This window comes from Rhyacophila brunnea, unplaced genomic scaffold (assembly GCF_057557595.1).
Source record: "Rhyacophila brunnea isolate RB1 unplaced genomic scaffold, BYU_Rbru_1.0 scaffold_4, whole genome shotgun sequence".
Lineage (NCBI taxonomy): Eukaryota > Metazoa > Arthropoda > Insecta > Trichoptera > Rhyacophilidae > Rhyacophila > Rhyacophila brunnea.
In genome coordinates this window covers 43241426-43268437 of record NW_028233068.1, presented here as the reverse complement: position 1 = coordinate 43268437, position 27012 = coordinate 43241426, and the positions used below count along the sequence as shown (strand labels likewise).

The window sequence follows — 27012 nt, the reverse complement described above, 5'->3', positions numbered from 1 at the left end:
TGTTGTGGCGGGAAGTAGCAAGCAAGTGCACTCTTAGAATAGTCACATTCTCACCTCTGTAGCAAGGGCCTGACTGGCCCCCTTGGCCAATAAGAGCCTGACGCACGGCGCATGACCCTCCTGCGCAGCCATGTAAAGTGGCGTGAACCCTGCCAGGCTCTGTGCGTCGGGTGCGGCATTCGCGGCCAGCAGAGCACGTGCCGCCGGTTCTTGCCCTGCCAGCGCGGCAATGTGTAGGGCCGTGTTTCCTGTACAATTAAATTTTGATTAGTATAAAACTACGTTTCAATTATTGCTCTTTGCTCTGATGCTGGAGCAGAACAGAGTGAAGTATAGTATCCTCCACATAACTTTGCAATTGTACACAGTGACAAGATTTGTTTGTAATACGCACTGCATATTAGTGTATTAGTAAATGCCAGGCACCTGATTGGCTGATTTCATCAAATAATTCAAAATTCAGTACTCTCTCAGTAATCCGCCACCCCAAAAACCAGACAAGTGCCCAATTAGTGAAAGCGGCGGTTTCTAGTGCATACATACAAAATATGGTAAAAATTAAAACAGGTATTTCGTAAAAATAGTTTTGAGAATTTTGTACTTGCAAATTTATAATCAAAATCAAGTATTTACTAAATTATACATATTTATAAACTAAGTTTATTAACTAAATATTAAACAGTAAATCACTTGACACAACCAGTTGTTCAGTGAGGCAGATATTCTTCTATGGCTTAGGATTCCTGGCTTTCCCTATGACCAAAAGCTTCATTTTGTGTGTCCCGGTAGCATTGGAGCATGGCATAATTTGTGATATGGTCCTAGGGCACTTTCCTCCCTGGTACTATTCGCGATGAACGTACGTTTTACGAAGGAGAAGTTTCCAAAATCTGAGTTGTATACTTGTACGCGGTGGACTACTGAATTTGACAATCAAATACCGGCGAATTATAGAGCTTGATTTTGTGCTTTTAACTATCAAAAATAACGGCGGATTATACTAGTTGTCAGATAATCGAGCGGCGGATTACTGAGAGTGTACTGTAATTCAAAATAATTCAAAAAAATCTATTCCAAATTAAAAATCAAAACAGGCAGAGACTCAATGACAGTAGTGTAGTAGTAGTAATGAAACAATCACAGAAATACCTAGGCTTAGATATTCACATAAATATCTTGTAACCTCAGTGAGAACCTAACCTGGAGCCACCGGATGGTACCTCACGCATCAGACTACAAGGTCTATTTAGTTTCTCGTAATCGTATAACTTTGCACCCTTGTTACAGAGCCGCATAGATTCCACCATTGTGAGCGACCCTCCTCATCAACAGTGAAATACGCACTGCAGGTCAAATAAAACAGTAGACGTCGAAAGTAGAGATTGACCAAAGGGAAGAAGCACAATCTTGTGCTTGCCCTGTGCTTCAATGTAAGAGCGTGATAGCATGAAGTAAATTTAAAATAGAGAGTATGGCCAATGATGTTGAAGAAACCCTTGATTAGCCAGATAGTGGCTACTGTGGTTACCACACCCCAGTTTTTCATGTGCAATTTTTCTATACAACTTCTATTTCGGCAGGAACTCATGACAGAGCATCGTCACCCCGATGATTCGGGTATCTTCTCTTTCGGCATTCAACAGCACGCACGCAGGACCTGTCGGTAGAAAACCTATGGCATTCTTAATTTAGTCTGCCAAATACAAGGTTTGCCGGAACTCCTATCGCACTCGAAAGCCTAATACTAATAAGTATAATACTGCTGGTATATTAAATTCCAAAAAATTTTTCATTACTTTCAGGATTTGTTCACGTGTACCTTTCCCGGATATAAAACCAACCTGCATTTTTAGAATTTGGAGAGATATTGCAGGTATATTGTATAATATTATGTCTGTTGAGTAATTTATAGCAAAATTTTGCTTGGGAAATGGGAAGATCAGTAAGATCATCAGGTAGTGATTTTTCGATTCAAACAATGATCCTAAATTTGTATTTAAAATTTTTAATGAATGTGTGTACTCAAACTGACATTATATACACTAATTACAACTTAGAATGTTTACCTTTTTTAGTGGCAGCATCGACCAATGCGCCTCTGTTGAGTAATTCTTGCACGACTTCCACGTGGCCATCTTTTGCCGCGAGATGGAGGGCGTTTAATCCATTCTGGAAGAAAAAACATAAATTTTATTAATCAACCTGTCACTGAGGAATGAATTACATTTTCATTGAAGTGGTTTTGCCGTGGGATAAAGTACACATTGGTTTAAAGCATTACTTATGTGAGGAATGAAAAATGCTGTACATTAATAATTGGACAAGGCATGTCGGAGAAAGCCAAAGCTCGAATATGACTGAATTGATGAAAGTGAATGTACTTACATAATATTTTAATAATTTGAAACAAAGTTTTTTTTTAATTCTATGATATCTGGAAAATAATTCACTCAATCATAATGAAACACGGAAGAAAACAAGTATGACAATTCATCGCTGTAGGATTGGTTTGTCGAATAGAACAAATGTCAAATATTCAAGAGACGAAAAACAAATATCAATATCCTATATTTAAATACATGGAGGTATATAAATTGTTGTTTTTACAGCATATGAATGCTGTATTCATTATTAAAGAAAAGGGTGGTTCTGGTCCATTTAGTTACAAAAGATGATTCTGCATTAAAAGGTCGATTTCGACAAAAACGGATATTCAACAAACCAATCCTATAGCGACGAATTAACAACAAACGCGGGGTGGGGTGTTAGTGCAACCAGCTGTCAAATTTGGCAATCGGTTCGATCAACTTATGGTAGAGGGGCATTCGGTGTTCGGGTTCAGCCATATGCTGATATACAAAATTTCCATAAACGCAATAATACGTTTCGCACGCCATCTGGCTTACAATCGCATTCGAAAACATTGGATGGATGGGCTATTATAATTGATTCCAGTTCGGGGTTCTCAAGATTCAGAATCAAGCTTTCACGGTTCCGGGGTTCAGTTCTAGTGCCATTCCCATGTCTGGTAGCAATAAAACTACGACCTTATCCGGACACTGAAATATTTGAAGAAAAAATTTGCAGATTATTAATTGATTTAAACCATGCACATTACCATTTTCCGGATGGCTCTCCTGATGAATAAAATTATCTATGGTGGCCGAGAACTATTCTAAGATCATTTATTAAAACAGGATGAAATTATTGTCTCTTTCATGGATAAAATAATAGGACCATGTTATGAATAAATACATCAAGCAATGTTTCCATGAAACTGAGATAATTGGTATATAATATATAAATATATCTTTTAATAGCCTTTTCTTAAATTATGTGTGCTATCGACACAATGGCCATTTATAATCGAAAACGATATGAAATAAATATCGAAATATATTTACATTTAAAGCGTTTAAATTGTAGTATTTAAGTAATTGAAAGGTTTTCCTATCGATTGCTTTGTTGTTTGATCTGGCAATGCATAATAGGTCCAATTGACCAATGACCAATGACCAATGACCACTGTGTTGATCATTCAGAGACTAAAAATAAGAATTCATAACATTGCTCAATGTTTGGTTCACTTCAGATTTATTTATGGAACCCGCATACTTCAGGCATTGAGAGCGATCAATAATAAACATTTTTAGAATAATTCATGGAATGCTTTGAATTCCATATAATAGATGGCGTAGTCGTTGAAAGCAATACACAACACAAGACATTCCTATTAGTAGATTATTTTTTGTCTATTGTTTTAAGTATGGACTATACATGATAGCATACTTCTGTCAAACTGCCAACTCGCAACATATTACTGTTAAATAATATTTAACTGTTACTACCAAAAGAAACAAATTCAAAAACAGTATTGTAAAAAAAACAAGAATGTTGTTTCCATAAACCCTCTTATTTTTTCCAGACCCTTACACAGGAAACATCAGTGAAAGCCTAGTGAAAACATAGTGATAACGAATCCCTACACTTACAAATACAGGTATTCTTGATTTATGACTTGTACTCGTTAATGAAAATTAATAAAATTATTTGAACAAATAATCATCAGCTGGGGTCAATCCACTGCTGGATGGAGGCCTCCCCTTGCTCTCTCCACTATTCTCAGTCCTTAGTTCTTTACCACCGGGCTATACCGGGTGAGGAAGAGAGTCGCAAATACGGCATCCTTATAGAAATAAGACCAAGTAATGGTAGTCGATCGGGCTAACCTTCTACCAACAGAAAGTACACTCCAAAACCTTGAAATAGTCAACGAGTTTATATATCTGGGATCGACCATCAGTGGAAAGGGCGGATGTGAAGCGGAAATAAGAAGGCGCACACAGATTGCAAAAACTGCGATGACACGTCTTACCACTATATGGAAGGATCGGGGAATTTCGGTTGCCACAAAAATGATGCTTGTGCAAACATTAGTGTTCTCGATATTTTTATACGGAGTTGAGCCGTGGACCCTGAAAGCAAGGGAATGGCAATTGATGCATTTGAGATGTGGTGTTGGCGCCGAATGCTTCGTATTTCTTGGACGGAGTACAAGACGAACCAGTCAATCATCCAGAGGCTGCAGATAAAGGAACGGCTCTCGACAATATGTCTGAGACGAATTCTGCTGTTTTTTGGACATATTGTCAGGCGCGGACCGGACAACCTGGAGAGACTGGTGGTTTTGGGTGGCCTCCAGGGAAGGAGAAGCAGAGGGAGAATGTCTGCGCGCTGGAGCGACCAAGTGAAAGAGCTGACTGGGGGGCACCATCCATTCTGCCCTGAGAGAAGCGGAAGATCGAGAAGAATGGAAAGTCTTGGTCGCTCAAAGGATGACGAAATTCAAATGTGGTTACGATCCTCAACCATGAGTGTACGATCAAGAAGACGCCTAAATAATTTATGCACGTTCAAACAAAGATTTTTAATTTAATTTAAAAAGTTTAATCAAGTTTTTCAATTAAATAATGTTAATGTTAATAAATGTTGCATGAAACTTGACTTACAGACTAAGTGTAAGTAGTACACCTCAATTATACATTGTGGAATCTATCTGCAAATAACAATAAACTTTTGGTAAAGATTCTTTCTTTTTAGCACCACCTCTTACTGAATTTATTCAGCGGTTGACCTTCCGGCCCAATGCCATTTCTGGTTACGTGACCTATATATATCCCATTGTGTACTTTTTTCTGCCTCCATATCGATTTGTTTCTTTTGTGGTCGTTCCATGTTACATCCTAGGACCTAGATGCAACTTTCTCATTATTGACATATTTAACCAAGAACTGCCATTTCTGCTGTTAGTGACATCTAACTGAATAAAAGGATTTTGTGGTGTTATTAAGCCGCTGGCAGTGAAAATCCTTTTCATCTTGAATGTTATAATGTACACGAATGACACAAAACGCTTGAACTATTGGACCCATCCTACATCAACAAAACTATCTAGTGACAAGTGAATTTTTTTTTAATTAATTCAATCTGCAAATAGAACCTAAACAAATAAAAATATTAATCTATGGTTTTATGTTACTTATGAACATAATTAAAAAATACAAAACTTCCTGTTTGACAAAAAATATTGCTTGACCTTAAGGTGACGCATCAGTGAAACGCCAAATAATTATCAACTGTACGCGCGATGAAATTTTGTACTCGCTTCGCATTCATTGAGAGAACGTCGAGTCAGACATACGTCACTTTGCTGCGTGATGGCGACGGGCCAATTAATTCTAAAATCGTGTAAAGATGACTAAAAACGTTACCCATTTACTTTAAAAAGAAAACATGTCAATGAATATATTATTATTGTTACTAATAGAATAATAAACAGAACATAAAATGGACGTATGTTGGATTTATATGAGAAATAATATTTCGTTTGACAGGCGTCTTTTGCACCCGCGACCCGCAATCCGCACATCGCCTAGCAACGATCTTTTTAGACCGTGCCTCAACTAATGCATGGCCTTAAGCTAAATGATGCAATCCGATTTTAAGTTGAATGGAACCCTTTCATAATAGGTCATCTCAGCAGTCATCTCATGACAGTCCACTAAAGTTATTAAGTATGTGCTGCATCAAATTAGCTTATTTGAATTTAAATTCAGGCCAATTTTGATTTTTGTGAATAATAATTATCCAATGAACACTGCAACAAGTGGATAATAATATTAAATTAGGTAAAACCGTCTGTATGATTGTACAGAAGCTATTATTGCCGTCTACGTATGTGAGGAAATAAAAGGATTTTATTGGACACTGTAAAGATTCAAGGAAGTATGTTTTCTTCACTAAAATTATGGAACTCACATCGAAATTTGTATTCTTATTTCTTAAGTGTGCATTATTTTTGTCAGATCTCCACAGCCCACCTCCACCCTTCGCCACTACTATATACATTATCTTCATGCCGTTATGGTTTATGTCTATTGTATAACTTAACGTTGACCGAAAACCAAAAAAAAAAACATTTTTGTGCATCCTTTAAAATTCGATTTGAAGGTATGGGTAAGTGCTTTTTATTTTTAAAAGTCAATGAGCGGAATGCACAATCTAAGATTTCGATCCTAAGGATAAGTCGCCGAAAAGCATGACTTAACTATAGACAATCCTGAGTATAGAGTTAAGGAATCCTTAACCATAGGCTACCTTTGTTATGAACACGCCCCCTTCTGTATTACCATTTACCACTGACAGCTGCTGTCAAAATAAATTCGCATGTCTATAAAACAGTCCATACACTCAAATTCATTTAACAATGTATCTCAATATGAATATTGATAGTGTTAATTCGTTTGGCATGTACTTGCAGAATATTATTTTACTTTTATACGCCAGCCCGCAGAAATACAAAATGCTAGGTGATGAATGACACTTGACGCTAGTGTTACTATGTTAAAAAAATATCTTGCGGTGCCTGTGGAATCACGTATAATGACTTATAACGGAAACATAAGAGTATTATAATTAAATATTAATATGTATTTATAGTTATTGCATTTATAAAATGCAGTTGTCATATTTTTGTCATCGTTTAACAATTATAAAATAATTTACCTAAACTATAGGAAAAAGAATTATTAAATATGGCATTATTTTCAATAGAAATGATCTTAACTAAGGACAATGTTTCTGCATAGTGTTTTCTGCTAAGGAAATTTTAGTTATGACAAATGTTTCTGCATTCCGCTCAATATCTTCAATAAATAACTTTGTCTTGAAAAACCGTTGGCATAAATAACTGTAAATTTGTATCATTTGACGTGTCCCTTTGAAACGGGCAAAACCGGTCCTGAATTATAAATAGGTAGGTAGGTACTAAGTGTTATGTTTAATTATAATTAATATAATATTGTCTTTCCACCAAGAATAATTGACATTGAACCCCATTAAGGCTATACTTCAGCTGAGGCATGGTCTAAAACGATCGTGACTACGCGACGCGCAACATAATTTGTCATAAAAATTCAACATGCGTCCATTTAATGTTATGTTTATTGTTATTTAAGTAATAATAATAATATATTCATTGACATGTTTTGTTTTTCGAGTAAATACGTAACGTTTTTTAGTCATCTTTACACGATTTAAGAATTAATACCTCCGACGCCATCACAAAACAAATTGACGTGCTCACAGGTCGCTATGGAGCTCTCCGAATGGCAATGGCAATGCATACGAAATTACGTCCCACCTATTGCTGAAAATTATTTCCTGTTTCACTGAAACAAATCGATGTCTCTACAATTCTATGAGAAACTGTGATATATTTGAAATTATATGCTGCTGACTGTTTTTAGAAAACCTTGTCAGTGATTCGCGCGATGTTCACAGCCGTAGGTAGTATAATTTTGGTCAGCGTAGTATGTACAATAATAATATGTAGAGTACACCAGTGTTGCCATCTTTTCAAAGTAGAACTATAGTACAGAGCCTCCAAAATTATAGTATTTGGGGGAAAATATAGTACGCGTTGTCATCTGTTGAAAATGTATGGGTTTTTTGTTTCTCAGAAAAAGATAACGGAGAATTTGAGAAACTCCGAGACCCCTTTTTATTTAAAGAAGAATTCAAGAAATTTTATTTTAAACGTTTTTATTTTTTTTTTCGACCAATGTCTTTTCGAAGTCTCCAAATCTTCTTACATTGCGAAATTATAGTACTTTGCACCAATTTATCGAACGAAAATATAGAAATTTTAGTACTTTTTACATATTTTTTCCGATACCTATTCAAAATTAGATTTTTTTTTGCGTACTATATGTTTTATGTTAATGTTTTATATCGTACATAGTACGCGGACCAAAATTATAGTACAAATACTATAATTATAGTACGGTAGGCAACACTGGAGTACACACACAATATGGAAACTAAAATTTTGCATTCATGTACCATAATTTAAAAAATCAGATAAGTAATAAATAAGAGTACATAATTTATAATAATAATAATTAATTATCGCATTGGTATATAGATGTCGTTGACATGAAAAAAGGTCAAGTCTGATTCAGACAGGAAAATCTCGACTGCGGGTCAGGGAAATATAAAAAAAAACAATTGGCAGCTCACAAAAAAATGACTCATACATACTTAGTCGTCAAAGGTGAGGCATGCCTAATGTGACCATTTATTTTTTACCCCAAACCGGGACACCTAAAAAAAGGGAAGGTACTTATCCATTTTAGGCGTCTCACACTATCATACAATACAATTGACAAGATAGTAATGTTCTCATTTCCCACATATTTTTTAATAGTACGTACATATTATTTTATTTATTAATGAAAAATACACACAGGTATGAGAATACATGAAAAATTAACTGATGTTATATTTGTCCGAAGAACAAATTTAGTGTTGATTTCAAAAACGAATGAAATTCTTGGCAGGATTTTTTCGAAATTACTCTTATAATAATTAACATTGCTTTAAGGACATCTACTTACAAGTGTTTTTTTTTCACTCGTCTACAACTTATTCATAAGAGAGAAGACCCTTTATAATAGACATAAAATATATTCAATAATTATACGAAAATGTTTGTGATCCAAATTATTGGCGCGAAAGTGTTTGAACAACTCCACCCAACGAATTTCTGTTGAAATATTCCCAGTGTTCGATTCGACACTTTTTGCGGTGTAATGTAATTAGAAAAAGTGAATACTCTGTGTCTTGGTCACAAGTTTCTTTCTTTTCGAATACGGGACATTTTGGGGTCCCGAAGCTTTGTTCGGGGACACCGGGACACGCCGCCTGAAAACGGGACGTCTGGTCACATTAGGCATGCCAGCAAAATCTGTCTCTGAAGGGGTTTTAGCATGTTCATAGTTTAGAAAATACCATTCTACAATATCGTTTTCCACGTACAATATAGGTACAAGGGATAAATAATAGGTACCTAAATAGCCTAGTATTTTCACTGGTGGTATGTAAAGTGGGAGAAATTAATACATTTATATGCAGTATGTATATTATGTATTGGTGACAACTTCACAGCATCAATCATGCTTTATAACTGTGCATTTTATTTGTGCAGTAAGTGAGAATATTTAAATACCAAAATAAGTTGTAGGGTTCGAAAACCTGGTGCATGACTAAAAACATGGAAAGAGTGTTACGCCGTGCATGTTACATGGTATCTTCAGACTCATGAATGACAGACACGCAGTCAACACAAACATGGACACTCCAAACCAACCCGCCCCGCACCACACTCGGTCTTAATCGATCGTATCACGAGGACCTACGTTTGGTGTGAAGCATCAGGGGTTATTTACGCCTGGGAATGTCTCAAGAGCATATACATAAGTCTTATGTAGTCGCCACGCTCTCAAATGAGTTTTGACTGAGTTTAATGAAAGACGTAATTTAATAAAAAAGTGCCATGGTAGTTCTCCGCCACATGGACATGTTGGCAGGGAAACAATCCAACATGGCCTGTCAAAAACGGACTGGTGTAGGTCAGGAGTCAATTTGTTTATCTCAGAAATAACAAATATGTGTGCCTACCCTTAGTAGAGGCATCCCACTTTCACTGCCAGGTTTTCGACGCTGCAGCCAGCATCATAAGACGTATTATCCGCTTTCGCGACAGTCAGGGTAGAGATATACAATAACGGTATGTATGCTTTGTACAGGAGCCCGTACATTGTATAGTACATGAAATTGGGTCGCCTTATATAGCTGGGCCATGTACCAGGATGGACGAGTCAAAGATACTGACATCCGAAAGTGCAAAACGCAAATTCGGAACCGGAAGAGTTTTTATTTTTGACATACATTGGATTCCGTAACACTGATATTATTCAGAAACTACGTTGAATGGGAACAATCAATTATTGTAATGACGTAATGTCTTACCGAGTTGCAGGTGTTGATGTCTCTGACTGCTTGTGTGTCGAGGAGTTCTCGTACCGCCTGAAGCTGACCAGCTCGAGCAGCCCGGAGGAAGGCCGTGCTTGGCTCCATCTAGAAACAAAACAAACAATATGATTAGATACGCTGTCCACCTGTTCCCCACAAAGGGTAATTAATTAAGTAGCATTTAGAAAATTTGCGGCGTCATAACTGTCTCCGTGAAGATCTCTTTACTTAGATTGTTCCGGCAGTTTTTTTATTAGCTTTTATTATATATTATGTACCACAATTTTGCCTCTATGTGCTGCTCTCTCCCATGGACACTCATGCATATTCAGTCAAAACACACTTAACTGCATGGTGACCTAGGTCTTCTCAGTCATAAAAATACAGATGCTGCACCCCGAGATGTAGGGTCCCGTGATACGCCCGATTAAGACCTGAGGCCTAAGTCCCGTGATACGGACAATTAACTTAATGTCCACATAGAAGTTGGTAAGATATACATTACGTAGGTACAAGTAAATTCGATTTGGACAAATGAGAGGAAAACGCACAACAAATTTTGAGAATTGGAAAAATAAAATAATTATGTAATCATTAAATAGTTACTAGTTATCTTAAAAAATGAAAATTATCCTCTTTTAACAAAACGCATCACCATCATTGGCTCGACATTTCGAAGAGATTTTTATAAGAAATTGTTAACTAAACTTATTCACTAAAAAAATAAAGCTCAAACTTATAACCAAATTCACATAACATTTTAATAGTCGATGTTTTGAGGAGATAAATGAATTGCAGAGGTGTAAACGAATAAAGCGAGAGATGAAATCATATGCAGGATAATTCTCGCTACTATAATATGTGCTTCTATAATCCACCAAACAAATTAAATCCAAACGATTATCCAGGAAAACAAAGATACAATTGTACAAAACTATCGCAATGCCGTTGCAGTCATACGAAGCTAAGACATTGTCCGTGTGCTCCACTAACTATCAGAAACTTATGATGTATGAGTGCATGCTATTCAGAAAGATTTTTTGTACAATCTGCGAAAATCTGGAATGTGGCTGGATATCGTGAGGGACACGATAAGAATAGACGAAAAACTGTCACCAGAACGTCCAATATTAACAACACCGAAATCAGGATCTCCAAACTATCGGTGTGTCCAGCTGGTGATTCATGCAGAGAATAGCGATGCTGGAGGTGATCAGGGGCGCACCCCGGGCTGTAGTATAATGCCAGTTATGAAGACAGTAGTTGTAACTCATTGAAAAAAAATACGCAGGATTCGATCCCGTGACGTCCACCAGCTGGATAAGTTATAGGGGAACATAATTAGATGTGAATTTAAAATTGATTCACCGAATATCATCAAGTTGAGGACACTTTAATTGCGGAGTCATGCTTACTTAGACCAGGTAGATATTGTTTATCTAATTGAGGACGTATATATTATATTGAAATGTGAAATTTATCTTTTCACTACTAACAGCCAACGCATTGCAATAGGAGCACAATATGCTATCTTAAAACATGGTATTTAAAGTTATAACCATGATTCTGATATAATAGTGCAGGATCCCATAGACTTCTCGTATACATAATATGCGGAACGCATTCTGACAATTGGAATAGGTTTTAGGGGTCACCAAGATATATAATGTCGATGTTGCCAGGCGATATTAGTGGTAAATTTTTTTTTATTGACGTTTTAATTTTTTTTCTTATAACCCACCAAAAATTGTTCCGAATTCTTCAATAAAACCAAGACCGAATCAGGGATTGATTGAAAATGCAATAATTTTACCATGCCATCGGCATGGTCGTAGAACGGTTCGTCCCATTTGAAAAAATAAAAATAGCGGGTAGTGCAATGTGTCCAAAATTATCGATTCTTAGGATCCTCCTTGGCTTAAATTATTTTATTTAGTAGCGTTTTTGTATAAAATCACCCAGATTAGTTTCTTTACTATATCTATGCATATGACATTAGTTTTAGTATTATGGTTAATCCAGAAACAGTGTAGGTTGCATATATAGGTAGGTGAATAAATTAAATAACGATAACCACTAACCACACTAAGTACACATGTTTATTAAAAAAAAGAAACAACAAGTCGAGTGTTCAAACTGCTTTATGTAAAGTATCATGATCACAGTTTTTACAAATACTACTTACACATTTGCACAATGATACACATGTCAAAGCCAATTTCTTATAACTCCATGATAATGTACGGCAGTTAGAATTACATATGCATGGTTTAACTAAATAATTTGGTAGAGGTTCATTCGTCATTTTTCTTGGATACAAATTATTTTCTCGTAAAAATCAACGAAGAAAGTGAGCTGTACATTTATGGTGGATTTGACGACCACACACTATGGCTTAAATTGAAGGGATCAATTTCCACTGACGCCATTGATTTAAAATCTAAATCATTTAGAAGCAGACTCTAGAATGTTCTGTAATATATTTCATGCTGTAAGAATGCAAAATTTGGAGATTATTACAGTCCCGATACAGATGTTTTAATCTTAGGCATTTATTTCTGGAATAAACTTGCAACGATTGGTTGCCGTGGATTATGGTTTCAGGGATCTCAGAAGAAATCCCGTATTTTAGGATGCCATTTGGCAGCTGAATCTCTTGGCGAAAATATTTGTAATATTTTGCCAGCATTACATTCTTTAACCGGCTGCGACACCACTAGTGGAATATGTACAGAAAAACAAGCTGTAACCATCTCGTTAATGAGTTTTCTTCAAGATGCACTTTCAGCTTTATGAAATGGATTGTTGGAGACCACAGCAGTTTCAAGACCTGGAAAAAGTTTGCACTTACTTATTTATAAACAAAAAACAACAGCGAATGAACTTCGATTAAATTTATTTCCCAAAATATTGGATTTAGTTTAAATTTGTCAAGAGTGATATGCACATATGATTCATTGTATTTACAATGTTTAAAGGCTTCAGCACAAGTTTATTTATGGAAAAGCTCACCTGATCCACTATTTGAGCCTATTGATTTCTAAGACTTGGCTATGAGTTACGAGAAAATAATTTGTATCCAAGACAATTAATCACGAATGAACCTCTAATAAATTATTTAGTTAAACCATGCAAATATAATTCTAACTGCCGTACATTATCATGTAGTTATAAGAGATCGGCTTTGACATGTATATCATTGTGCAAATGAGTAAGTAGTGTTTGTAAAAACTGTGATCATGATACTTTACATAAAGCAGTTTGAACACTTGACTTGCTGTTTCTTTTTTCAAATAAATGTGTACTTAGTGTGGTTAGTGGTTATCGTTATTTCATTTATTCACCTACCTCTATATGCAACCTACACTGTTTCTGGATTAACCATAATACTAAAACTAATGTCATATGCATAGATATAGTAAAGAAACCAATCTGGGTGATTCTATACAAACATGCTACTAAATAAAATAATTTAAGCCAAGGAGGATCCTAAGAATCGATAATTTTGAACACATTGCACTACCCGCTATTTTTATTTTTTCAAATGGGACGAACCGTTCTACGACCATGCCGATGGCATGGTACCATTATTGCATTTTCAATCAATCCCTGATTCGGTCTTGGTTTTATTGAATAATTCGGAACAATTTTTGGTGGGTTATAAGAAAAAAAATTAAAACGTCAATAAAAAAAAATTGACCACTAATATCGCCTGGCAACATCGACATTATATATCTTGGTGACCCCTAAAACCTATTCCAATTGTCAGAATGCGTTCCGCATATTATGTATACGAGAAGTCTATGGGATCCTGCACTATAAGAAATATGTATTAGTAATACATATTATGTGCATACACATAGGGCAATTGGCACATTATTATTATGTAACTAAAATGATACGGATTTTGCATATTATATATAATACGTAATTGTGTATTTAATTATCATTATGATTACCACGACGAAGCATGCAATTCAACCAGATGTTAGTGGCAGCATAAAATGAATATATGAGTATGTTTAATCCCACTATTACAGAAGCAGGGGCAAGAGTGTCAAATGAATTATTTCTTTTAAATTGAATCAATCACAGCAGTGAGTAGAGTAGACAGTAGACCCTTCCCCAACACTAGATATACTATTATGCACCTACCTAAATAGCTCATAAATATGTCAATCCATTTAGTTTAGGTATGTTATAGAGGAGAAAGAAAAATAAGCCCTAAATCTGGCTCGTGTCACCATAATTCATTTAACGGCCCATCTATGCCACTTATTTAATTATTTTTAACTGCCCTTTTTTGTCCGTGGAATGTGCTATTAACAAATAAATGATATTTAAAAAACGTACTCTTATCATTATCACCGCTTTCGGATGGCGGCGTCACCTGGTAACCTCCATTCCTCATATTACTTTAGCTTTTCACTACCAATTTTATTATCTCCCTTCATTTCTTAACCAATTCGTCGGATTCGGCGGATTTTACGGTGGTGATATTTTGGGTCCTTTCTTGACTTTAAATTGAACCACTCCAGGACAACTGATTCTTCAGATATTGTACCACTCCTTAAAATAGTAATTACAGCAGTTTGTTTTGTATATTATGTAAAAAGATGTTAAAAAAGTATTTGTTCAGTTGACATCGCAACACACGTATTTCTCAGATTCGGTTTCCGCGGAAATTTGCAAGTGCTTGCGAAAAAAGTACGACTTACGAGTTAGTTTGTGTTTGAGTTTACATAAGTCAGAGTTAGAATAACAATGTACCGATCGACCACTATATTATGGAGTAAACCTCATGTCGGCAAATATAGTCAGTGATTCTTGATTAAATTCAAGGACCTACAATCATACAACAGTTAATTACATATTAATAACCCTCAGATTTTAATTATACACACTGGTTAGAGATTCAGAAGATGTCGCTCCACCCGGACGGTGCACGCCCTGCTCCCTTCGATGTTACGAGTGATCATCCTCATCTCTAGGCTGCACGGATCACTTAAATCAATGTGACCGAAGAATTGAAGAATACATCTTTTGCATGAAGCTGAGAGACGATTTTTGATACCAAGCTCTTCCAGTACAGAGACATTTGTGCGCATGGCCGTCAATGAAATTCGGAGCATCGTCCGCCAGCACCACGTCTCTGGGCATCTAAGTTTCAACACCATACACACAGCATAATATCTATGGGAAGATTGAACATATCAGCGTTTTAATGAGTCCCTTTTTAGTACTGTCCGACAAGAAGATCTAGGCAATAACCGGAGTTTAATCACAATAATCACAATTTTAACACGTGGGCAACTCGTCGCTAACCGGAAGGCGCTATAATCGAAGTGCGGTTAAAATGGAAGGAGCTCGTTAGTTCATAGTTTTTAACACATAGCCAAGAAGATCTTGATGGATAGTAGCTTTTGTGATGTAATTAGTGTACGTCGTCGTATTGCAGAAAACAATATTATGCAATCTTAGTAATAGTAAACAATAAAAATAGACTCCCTAGAGAGCAATGAATTCCGTGCGAAAAACAATTTAATTATAGTATTTAGTGTATCTACGTATTTTTTATTGCGCGAATACAGAACGATGGTGTGGTGATGTAAAAAAAATAGCCAAACAACACACGCAGGCCACTTTTGATTACTGAAAAAAGTGAAAATAAATAATAATTGCACCTCGAAATAATTCGCGAACTTATGTAACACTGCTCCACTCTCCCGCTAGAGCGAAACGGATTATGCAAACGAAGAGCACACAATAGATTGAATGCAGCGGAGAAGACTGCCTCTAGGACGGAGGTAAACAACATGAATAACAATACACATTATTAGTAACAGTCCCAGAAACATAAACGTGTAAGTATTCGAAAAAAGACTAGGACCGAATGAGTAGTCTAGGTGAGAGCTTTACCGATTAAGCTACCGGCTGGAGTGCTGCTATTCACGACAATATTTTCAAACAATTACAATTTCAGATACATATTCTTCATTCCGTCAATAACGGCAACCGACTTTTGTAATTTTGAATTAATATGTACTACTTACGATTTATAGACGGCATCAGAATTTGATGAGATTTTTGTTTTTACGAAACTAAGTGCTTTCAACAATTTCTGTAACTGTTCAATCAACGTAATTAACAAACATTTTCTATGTGTTTCATTCCAGTGAAATGTCCCATTGGGTTGGGCGAATTGCAAACAGACATTCTACGTAAAAACTCATAATAAATATACTTCATCAGGTGGAGGCCCATGTACTCCGCTTAGGAACGAAGATTGTAATTTACCTTTGCATTTCTTGTAGGTTTCGATAAAAATATTATTCTTAAACTCAAAGAAATTCTTCGAGAGCTTGTCCAGTTGATGCGTGTCTCTACGCGAGATCTGTGGACGGATAATAATGAAGTCGCCTGTACCTCGAACGAGCGCGAGACGTGACACCTCGCGAGTGCATGTGGACGATTCAATGAGATCACATGTGCGTGAGTTAATCGCGGCCTCGACGCACGGCTTCGCACGGCAAATTCATGCAAGGGGATATTGGGAATTTTTGTTATACCTACATTAATTATTAAATGACAATAGATATACCAGTTCTATTAAGAACATCGTTCTGTTTACGCAATAATTTGCGGTTATGTTACGTTACAATGGCGAACCACCATTACGAAATCAGCGCCATTTGAAACAAAGGCCGGCAAAAAAAGTGCTTAATGTATTTACCGGTGGGCAGCCAAATTGCAATTTGGTCTTGTATATTATGTACCTACTTATTTTACAAGCGGCGAATTTTGTTTTATTGCCCCGCCAGACTGCTCGGTGCTCCGACGTGGAATAGACGAGACAATGAATGGATGGATGGATGGACTGCTAAAAAATAATCATCACAGATGTATCGGTCATCAGCTGCGGGCGCATCCTCCACCGGATGTTATTAGCGAGAGCGTTTCCGACTCGCGACTTCAAATCTGTAATGAATGGCAGAAATAAATTTGGCACAAGTAACCGCCAAGCGGAAGAAAGGGCCTTACGTCATTATAGCTAATTACACCAGACAATTGACAACTTTGAAAAAACGCGCTTTTTCCTGTCCAAAGTCTTGACTTTACGTTATCCATGTTCGATCCTAAGAAGATCGGATGGGCCTCCAGAGTGGAGGTTGGATTAACAGAATTTTGTTTTTACTCTAAATACACATTAAAAAAATGTATTCTAATTTAGTTTGCCAGACCCGGGACACGACATTACAGGGCATTGAATGACACGTTACCACTCGGCTATCGTGGCCGAAATTGGGCTATTTATTTATTATATAATATATTATAACAAATATATTTCATGTAAGTAGGTACCTATTAGCGTTTGGTCCCGGTCGGTTTTTTCATCCGGAAGTTTTGTTAAAAACATTCATTCGTTCTTGACAACCAATGAACAACAGAAAGCATTCATCCATCTCCAAAGTCTCATGGTTTCACATTGTATTCAATATTTTATTCAACATAATACTGATCGCAATGCACAATAATGTAGTTACATATAGCAGAAAGCCAAAAATTAAGTTACATAGTCAATGGCTGATAATTTGTTTTCTATGACAAGACTCATACCTACATATTTTTCACTTGTACGTAACGTTTAATCACTTTCATCAGTTATCAATGTTATCATTCTTATCAAAACAACACAACAAAATTAATAGTTTGATTGTTGAAAATAACAATCAACATACGAAAGTAGACAGACGGTTCGATTTTTTATTTTAATAGAAACGCTTCGATACAATCTACGATTTTAATAATCTATTCCGATCACAACATCACTGCATTCCATCAAATAATCAATCAATACTTGTAAAAGGCACTGGCATCAATCACATCAATACAATTACAGGCTCGAAATTATGATTCGATTTGATTGTACGCCCACGAATGACTCAAAAATATTTAGGGGGCAATTTTAAAAAAATGGAACGGAGAGTAGTATCGACTGACAAATAACCATGCGGCATACAGAGACAAGGATTATTTTATTACACATTATCCTATGCGGTCAGTACGTACGTGGTACATGTTTCACGTACGTATCTGCATTAGTAAACTGCAATTAGATAATTACTATGATTACTCATTTTTAGTGAACCAAGTCAATCACAATCTTGCCTGTAATCAACACAGAAGAATTTGGATTGATAGGTCGATGCTTTACAAACGAAGCCAAGCCATTTATTATTATTTACATACAGAAATAATTGGAAGTGCGTAACCTTCTGGATGTGGTAGTAAGAAGGTTTAATTCAAGTGTGGAAAAATATGTGATGGACAACTGAGAATTCATTCCGAAGACCTGCGCGATTTCCTAACTATCGACTCGTGTGGCACCAGACGACATGACGTAATTGTGACGTCAGCCAATACACGCTCGAAGCATGACGCCCGCCCGCAGTGCCCACCGTAGATATTATTACGATGAAACACCTATATGCGTATGGTGACAATGAATAGCGCCGCTGTCGGAGTAGCGCTATATTCTCGAGCGCTATTATCACTCCGGTAGTACGTCACAATGATGTCATATGACGTCATGTCGACCGGGCAGCTGGCACTCGCAAGTTCTAACATCGGGCCCCGACTGTTATCTTCATAAACTAAATTCGGCTCCAAATTTTCGTCAATTCCCTGGACTATGGCAACTGGCTTTGAACTAAATTCGGCTCCAAATTTTCGTCAATTCCCTGGACTATGGCAACTGGCTTTGAACTAAATTCGGCTCCAAATTTTCGTCAATTCCCTGGACTATGGCAACTGGCTTTGAACTAAATTCGGCTCCAAATTTTCGTCAATTCCCTCTATGGCAACTGGCTTTGCATTTCTATCGTAGCGACTTTCGTGTTAGGAAAAATGCCCGTACCATATCTACTATCTATTTGTAAACTATATGAAATTGATAAACGTTTAAAAATATATACATACACAGTTAATACTTTCTCACGCCAAATGTTTTTTTTTTATAGAGACGCCCTCAAAGGATAGGTACTACATACTATCGTTCGACACACATTACTACAGCCTGATTATGGGTAATTCGCAGCAAATAAGATCACAATTGAGACGTTCCCTTGAGACAATTAACCCCCAATGAAGTAAATCTATAATAAACAGTATATAGGTAAGGTACCTAGGTGCCTACATTCAAATTGATGTTTGATCAGGATCGATTTAGAATTTGAGATACCAACAGCGATATAAGTAGGTACCAGTTAAAGCGTTTTCCACATTCACTACGAGAGAAATGGAAATCTACTGAGTTCCATTAAGAAAGCAGGTGATTTACAGAAGCTGCTAATGAAAAAGATTGGATCCATTACAAAATGTCAACACAGAAATGTAGCCAATTTGTCAGGTTGTAAAAATATCCTTGAGTACCAAACAGAAACTGATACAAAATCCAACCGGATCCTCTCCAGAAGTTCCTGCTTTCAGAATAATATTATTCGAGTCTATATTTTTAGAGTCAAGTGACGTCATAAAATATTCATTTCTCCCTCGATCGCGGGCGATTCGGCTGTACGCGTTTCGCTCTCGCGGCGTCTATGTATAACATCCAGTGCTAAAACGCACATTTCATCTCGTTTTCGCATTTTATGGATCAGACATTGAAAACTGTCGACTCATAGGGAAATTCTGTACGCTATCTAAATATTGTATATCCAGTAGTTATTACTTATTAGAATTAGACAATCGAATTTGAAAGATTCGAAGGCGGAATGGACATAATAGTACGTATTTGAATGAAACAATATTTTCTCCAATACTCTAATTAAGACGTATGTCGTATACACTGAATTTCCACTCCAGATAGAATGGAGTTTTATACGTATTCCGTATTAGGAATTTGAAACTCAATTTGATTTTGGAATCGATCGATTGTACGTGTGGTTACTTTGGTAACAACTTCATAATTTGTATTCTTTAATTGGCATCTCCGAAAACAAAACGCTTGCTTTTTGGTTTGAAGTCTGTTAGTTTGTTTACATAACCGACGTACGTGTTTCTCGTTTACATGATTATTCATTTAAAAAAATAAAGATCAATGCAATGCTTTTAATAAAGATTTATAAACGCCCACAATGTTGAGTAACACAAATAAGGTGGATACGTTCCTAAACTATGTCCGTCTGCATCGATTCCTCAAACTCACCACTGTGGAAAATATTTTCAGCGCAAACACCACTGGATAACAGCAGAGCAGAGTTGTAGTCATCGATGTGTGGCGTACAGGCGCTCGAAATGGAAAAGTTAACGAACCGGAGCGCTCGACAATTTTTTGAAGATATTAACATTACTCGTAATTATCAAATTACATATAAATTAATTAGAGTATTATATAAAAATTAGTGTTCGATTTTTTGGTATATTATGACCAATCTAGTTCAGACCGTCAAATTATTTTTCCACGAGGCGGAGCGATAATTTTACCGATTTCACGAACCGGAACGGCGCTCCGGTCCATTTCGAGCCCTGCGTACAGCCCAAATGTATCACGACACCATCCTGTTTTAAGGACGAACACAGCCTGCATACACGTCCGAAATTTAAGGATAGCTTTTAAACGGCGACTTAAGGGATTTACATGGCGAAACGGCGCGAGAGATAGGTACGACCACAAAGAAACGTTTCCACTTTGGTGTATGCAAGACTTCGTAATTCGGGAGGGCGATAAACCGCATACGGACCGAAGTAAACATAACCAACGATAAGTTGACAAAACGGGTCTCAACTAGGACATGGTCATACATAAAACTTCGGCAATGTTGCAACTCTCTTCCGCGCAAACAGGTGGTGGGACCATGTCGGGACAGTGGCATCACGGGGCTAGTCGAATCGAATGAAAAAAAGTATATATGCGTCAATACCACATTTTGCTATTCTACCTGCGGCCCCATATCGAGTGAAAATTGTTACACGCAAATAGTAATGTTTTTTATTCTACCAAAAATGTCGCACCGGTGCTATGTGCGGCGGAACATTAAGTTACATGTGGTTTGTGAATGATAATAAAATCGCATCCATCAAATTCAACGTGTCGGACGATTTTCAATGTGCGACCGGGCTAACGGGTAGAAGAAACAACATTGCGAGTATTTCTTCAGAGCAATGGATACATAGCGCTAATTTTATAGAATCACTAAATAGTTAATATTACAATTCAGAAAAAAAACCTAGAATGGTTGGAAAACTAATATGTACTAGATTTAGAGTAGGTTACTACTTGAAACGATTTAATACGGATTTTAATTGAATTATCGAGGGATTAACGTGCCTACCAAACAACAAACGTATGGCAATTAATAACATTGACCATTCCAGATTTTTTATTTAACTGGTTTTCAACCACTGCGTTTGATATTAAAAATCATCTTCCGCTCTCTTTCTCACTCGTGTATTTATTTATTCATAGTACAATCATCCGTCCCTGTCTATCCTCGGGGACTAATCCAATAGTGGAGTCGACGAATGGAAAACATTCATTTCAATTTATTTCAGGGCTGGATATTAAAACTTACAAACCCTGGAGAAAGAGTAATCAATTACTTATTATTTCTTCGAAATAAACAAAAATATGCAAGAAAATATAGATTTTCTTAAATCAGAACTCCGACAAAATTGATACGCAGTATAGTAAGTTCAGATAGACGTGGACAAATTGACAACTTTATTACATATGGATATTTTTTTATCTACACAATACATCCCATTTATTCTAACCTAGTAAAATCTATTCATGTAGGCAGTCAATATATATATTAGTGTCAGTGCAGTCCATAGTATATAATATATGCTGTAGATGAGGAGCATCTCCAAAAATAGTCGATAAAGTATATTGTGTAATTTTATAATGAGTTTTATTCAATTATAAATCTTTTATTGTTTTGAAAGTAGTAGTTTTAGAATATTGCAGAGATACCAATCCGTAATAACATATTCTGTTCGTGTTACAAAATTTTAAGTAGATGATAATATGTAACGATAATTACAAGATAACAAGAACTTTTCATATACAACGTTTTTAAATTTTCTGTTGAATCATATAAACTCGACTTGTATTTGTAAAATTTGTACTTGATAGAAATAATATTGAAATGTCATTTTGATTTCCATAGTAACGCACGTATATATTAATAATTTAGTTGCTAGGACCATCCTCTTAGCAACCAATAATGGTGTCGAAATAACTTTTCATACAAAACAGAATTAGCTGAAAATGAAATCAATTCTATTTAAAGATGGCTAAAAGTATTGAAAAATGCATTGGCATCGTGTTCTGATATATTCTAAAAGTTTCAAATGTCTGTCTGTCTCACCGGACAAATAAGAATACGACCTAAGAAAAACGTTGTAAAAAGGGGGTATTTTTTCAACATCGCCACAAGCAAAAGTCACTGCACGCCACTGTTATATAATATAATATTGGTTACAACATACAATAGTATGTTATTTGTTTTAACCTTGGCTTTGAATACGTTTTAAAGCTCGACTGATCTTACATAAAATAGACAGGCTGCACAATGCACATTCAGTCATTTTCTGTTTCTGTTCTGTGGTTAAGTTGGTAAACTTTCTTCTTCAAGCGACGGCAGCCATTTTTATATGTTCATTGTGATAACTTATTCGCATGCAGTTATTAACATATTATTATATGTTTACAGGATTTTTTAAATAAATAACGTAAAGTGTAGTATTCGTGACGGATTGTCTCTTTCCACACACTGCAGATTGAAAAATGACTGTCGTAACAGCACCTAAGTTCTCTGTAAATGACATTACACTTATAACTAACCTAATCAGTGGACCAGTGGTCCTTTTTTTCACTTAAATTTCATACACTCGAGCTCCATCGAAGAAGATTTTTTTTAACATCTTTGGTTAGGTACAACTGAAATATAAATATGGTGATTTTACTGGTTGCAGTCTCTTGTATTTCACTATGTACGTTTCTTGAATTAAATAAATACAAAAACACATTTACATTTGCTAAGTTTCGTTGGGAATAATCGATTCAAATAATCATCGACACGTTATACCCACATCAATTAATTATTATTTCTCCACCCAATCGGTACACTGACACTGACTCGATCGTGTCAAGTAACGACTAAAAATAAGTAAGCAAGACCGTGTCACATTGACTGCAAACACGCGAACTGCTGAGGAATCAAGGTTTCGGACATAAACTAAATTATTCAATTTGTTAATTAAACTAGCCATAAAACCTGGTTTGCTGCTAGATTTGCCAGACTAGACAAAGCGGGGCATATCCGGCTCGCCCAATCAAAAAAGACAGATAAGAACATAACTGACCTAACAAACTAATTGAAAAGAAGAACTCACTAATTTAAGCGGCTGCTTGATGAAGTTGGATGAGATAGTATAATGACATCACTTGCATTTAAAATCTTCTGCCCAAAAAATGATCGAAAGTTTAAACCACATAATAATATTATACGCTTTAAGTAAGTATTCTTAAAATCCAGTCACTGGGAACATGGCTTTTAGTAGGGTTGGCAAATTCATACAATTCTGACCTATTATTCACTAGGTAACTACTTACTGTTTATTACTTTTGAGCAGTGGCCAAAAACAATTTACTTCAATTGCCATTAAAATAGATAATAAACTTTACTGACATTCGTTCTGATAAAAGCCGATAAAGAAACTATTTCGGTGGGAAAATAATGCAAAACATCGACATCTTGGGTACCTACGTGTTGAGAAGTGGAAATCTCTGTCATATGAGACAACTAAAAGAACATCGAAGAATACACATATTTGAAGGCGAAAAAATCGTAACGTTACCGCTGATCGGCGAGTGGAGGAAGGACTTGGTGTTTGCCAATGACGACAGGGTCTGACACATTACCTACGCTAAATAAGATAATATAATATTGAGAAATGGTTAATACGACAATTGCAATAATAATAATTGCATAGCAAAGATTTTTTATTGTAGATAACGGAGTATCTATACCTGTTATATACAGCCAATTTCCTCTTTCTATGGATAGTCTGAAGAAAAAGCAAATGAAGCCTGTGACGGTCTCGAAGAATCACTAAGGTCATAAAACTGTCCGCCGGCCGGAGCCAGTTATGACATGAAAACCTCTCAATAGACAGAAGTACGTTAGGACGAAGTGTGGTTCTACGATGGACCTTGCAATTTACTGCGAAATGAAAAAAACATATATCTACCTAATATATATTTTTACGCTAGGCATGCCCTACGATCGATGAGATCCTACAAGCTGAGAAAAATGATGAATTCTGTAGTGACACCTTGTAGCCATTAAAGACCCAAAAACGACGAAGAAAAAAGAAAACTCTAAGCCCGGTCGCACATTGACAATTATCGACTGAGCAAATCAAAACTGGGCACAATGTTGCAACTTTCTTACGTGCGCATTGGCGAGGCCATGTCGGGATAATGGCGTCACGCGGCTGGCCGAAACGATTGAAAAATTAGCTCTTGCACATGTGCAGAGCGATAATTTGGTATCAGGTATCGCCCCATCGAGTGAAATCTGTGAAATTAATTGTTGCTTGCTATACCGGCTGCCTTTTCAAACTAATATATGGTATTCGAGCTATGTTCTGTGGTAGGTACATTAAATTACACGTGTTTCATGAATATTTGATGTGTTGCAGTCGAAACGAGTTGTTAAGAGCGATTGCGACCAGTTTTCTGCCATATTGCACATGCACATTTATTCAATTCGCACCATCCGCTGCAATGAGGTAAACCCCAGACACAAACCAAACCCAGCCGCTTGTTCATACAAAATGTAGTACATAATATTATGTACACATACGCTAATATTTTTCATTTGTTTTAATGAGAACCTCCGGTGTGCGGACGTTATCTTCGCCCGGCGCAACGAATCCAACTTGCATTGTGCCAATCTGCGGACACATCATAAAATATAGCTAAAGCCAGCAACACTCAACTGGTGGATGGAACATTCATTAATTCAACTGGAAGTGTTTTGTTATGTTGGGCGTCCGAGTTGTCGGTTTTCATGGCGCAGAAGAAACCGCGATGGTGATCAGCGGTGCGAAACGAAAGAACAAACCGGCGTCGGTGCAGATGCGTGGGCGAAAGTATACCATTATAAAACGGCTGAGCAAACCGGCGGAATCTCCGAGCCAAGTTTTTTTTTGTCACAATATTATAGCGCTGCTGAAGAAACGCGGATAAAAATACAAATATTATTCAAACACACGAGCACATGTGAGCAACAACACATGGCGAAAAAACTAACATAAAAAACTTGATATTATCATTATACCTATACCTATAAATATAAACAAACAATATCTTGCTACTGGTGGGTATTATGGCTTTACCAAGAATCGTACGTAGGTAAACTGGTGAGCCAAAATTCAATGAAATCGAATGATGCAAAAATGCTCGTTTAGCAAGAACCAAAATATCTGTGCTGGTTATATAAAAATAGTTTTATTTATAATACCTACTACATTATAACACGCGATAAGAAAAATATTATGACGGATAAATTTAATATTACGATGAGACCAAGATACAATACAAGACACCGAAAAGTACATCAAAAATTAACACACAATTTAATATTTTGAAGAACTGACCTAAATAGGTATTTGGAATAAAAAATAAATAAAATGAATTGCATTCAAAAATATTATTACTTATCACTGAATTTTAATGAAATAACCAAGGGCTTCAAAGAGATGTCTTTTCAGACTTTTTTTTTGTATTGTTCAAACTCGACAGGGCACTATATTTTTTCTAGGAATTTTATAATAAGTACATGTGTTATCTAGGCGGCTAGGCCAGTGTTTCCCAGATTCACCTGCGGGGGGCCGCGAAATGTTTCAGTAAAACTGCAAGAATTTATTTATGAATATTATGCTTTACCATCATATACGTTGGTATATTATGTTAAAATTTGTCAGATAAGAAGACAGTGGTATGCAAATGTTTTATTAAAATATTCATAATGACCGAAAATAATATTATGTACAATCAAAAGAATAATTAAATGCATTGGAGACAATATTAAAAGGCAATTAATATTTCGGATTAAACAGAGCAAGTTCTTTGCAATCTAGCTCCGTGAAACTACTGACATTCCAAATTGCGCACATTTAATGGCTGTTGTTAGATGTCAGTATGACTCACAACTTTAGAGGGGTGCCGGGGATTATTTTTCTAAGATTTTGGGGGCTGTACTATGAAAAAATTTGGGAAACACCGATTTAGGTAATTAAAAATTATGTCTTTTGTTTATTAAAATTATGACGGAGTCTTTGAGCAAACAGATAAAACGGATAACATAACTCCTGACTGTTGATCATTAATAGCAGTAAGCCGGCTCTCACATCTAAACTCGCCTCGTCTGCCGCACAGCCATAAATCAATTTTTCTAGGAACGTCGCTCCGATGTTGCATACGAAGACCGCTCACATCTAGCTAGCGACAGTCGCGCGTAACTTCTCGAAACGTATGTATTTGAATGTGGCGACCAGCGAGCCTGTATAGGGCTGAACAATTCGTAGGTGTGCGGATGCGTTCTGGCGTCTTCGACTCGCAGCCTG

The 27012-nt window shown here is 36.3% G+C and overlaps 1 protein-coding gene across 2 annotated transcripts in view; it reads right to left on the bottom strand.

Annotated features, from left to right (window-relative positions):
• Positions 1-27012, bottom strand: part of LOC147067397 (uncharacterized) — a 141135-nt gene that overhangs the window by 30782 nt on the left and 83341 nt on the right. For both annotated transcript variants that reach the window (XM_085954398.1, XM_085954399.1), the window contains exons 2-4: positions 10372-10479; positions 2067-2169; positions 55-248 (exon numbers count right to left, since the gene is read on the bottom strand). In XM_085954398.1, coding sequence (XP_085810524.1) covers positions 55-248; positions 2067-2169; positions 10372-10479 — 405 coding nt within the window. The remainder of the gene's footprint in view (positions 1-54; positions 249-2066; positions 2170-10371; positions 10480-27012) is intronic.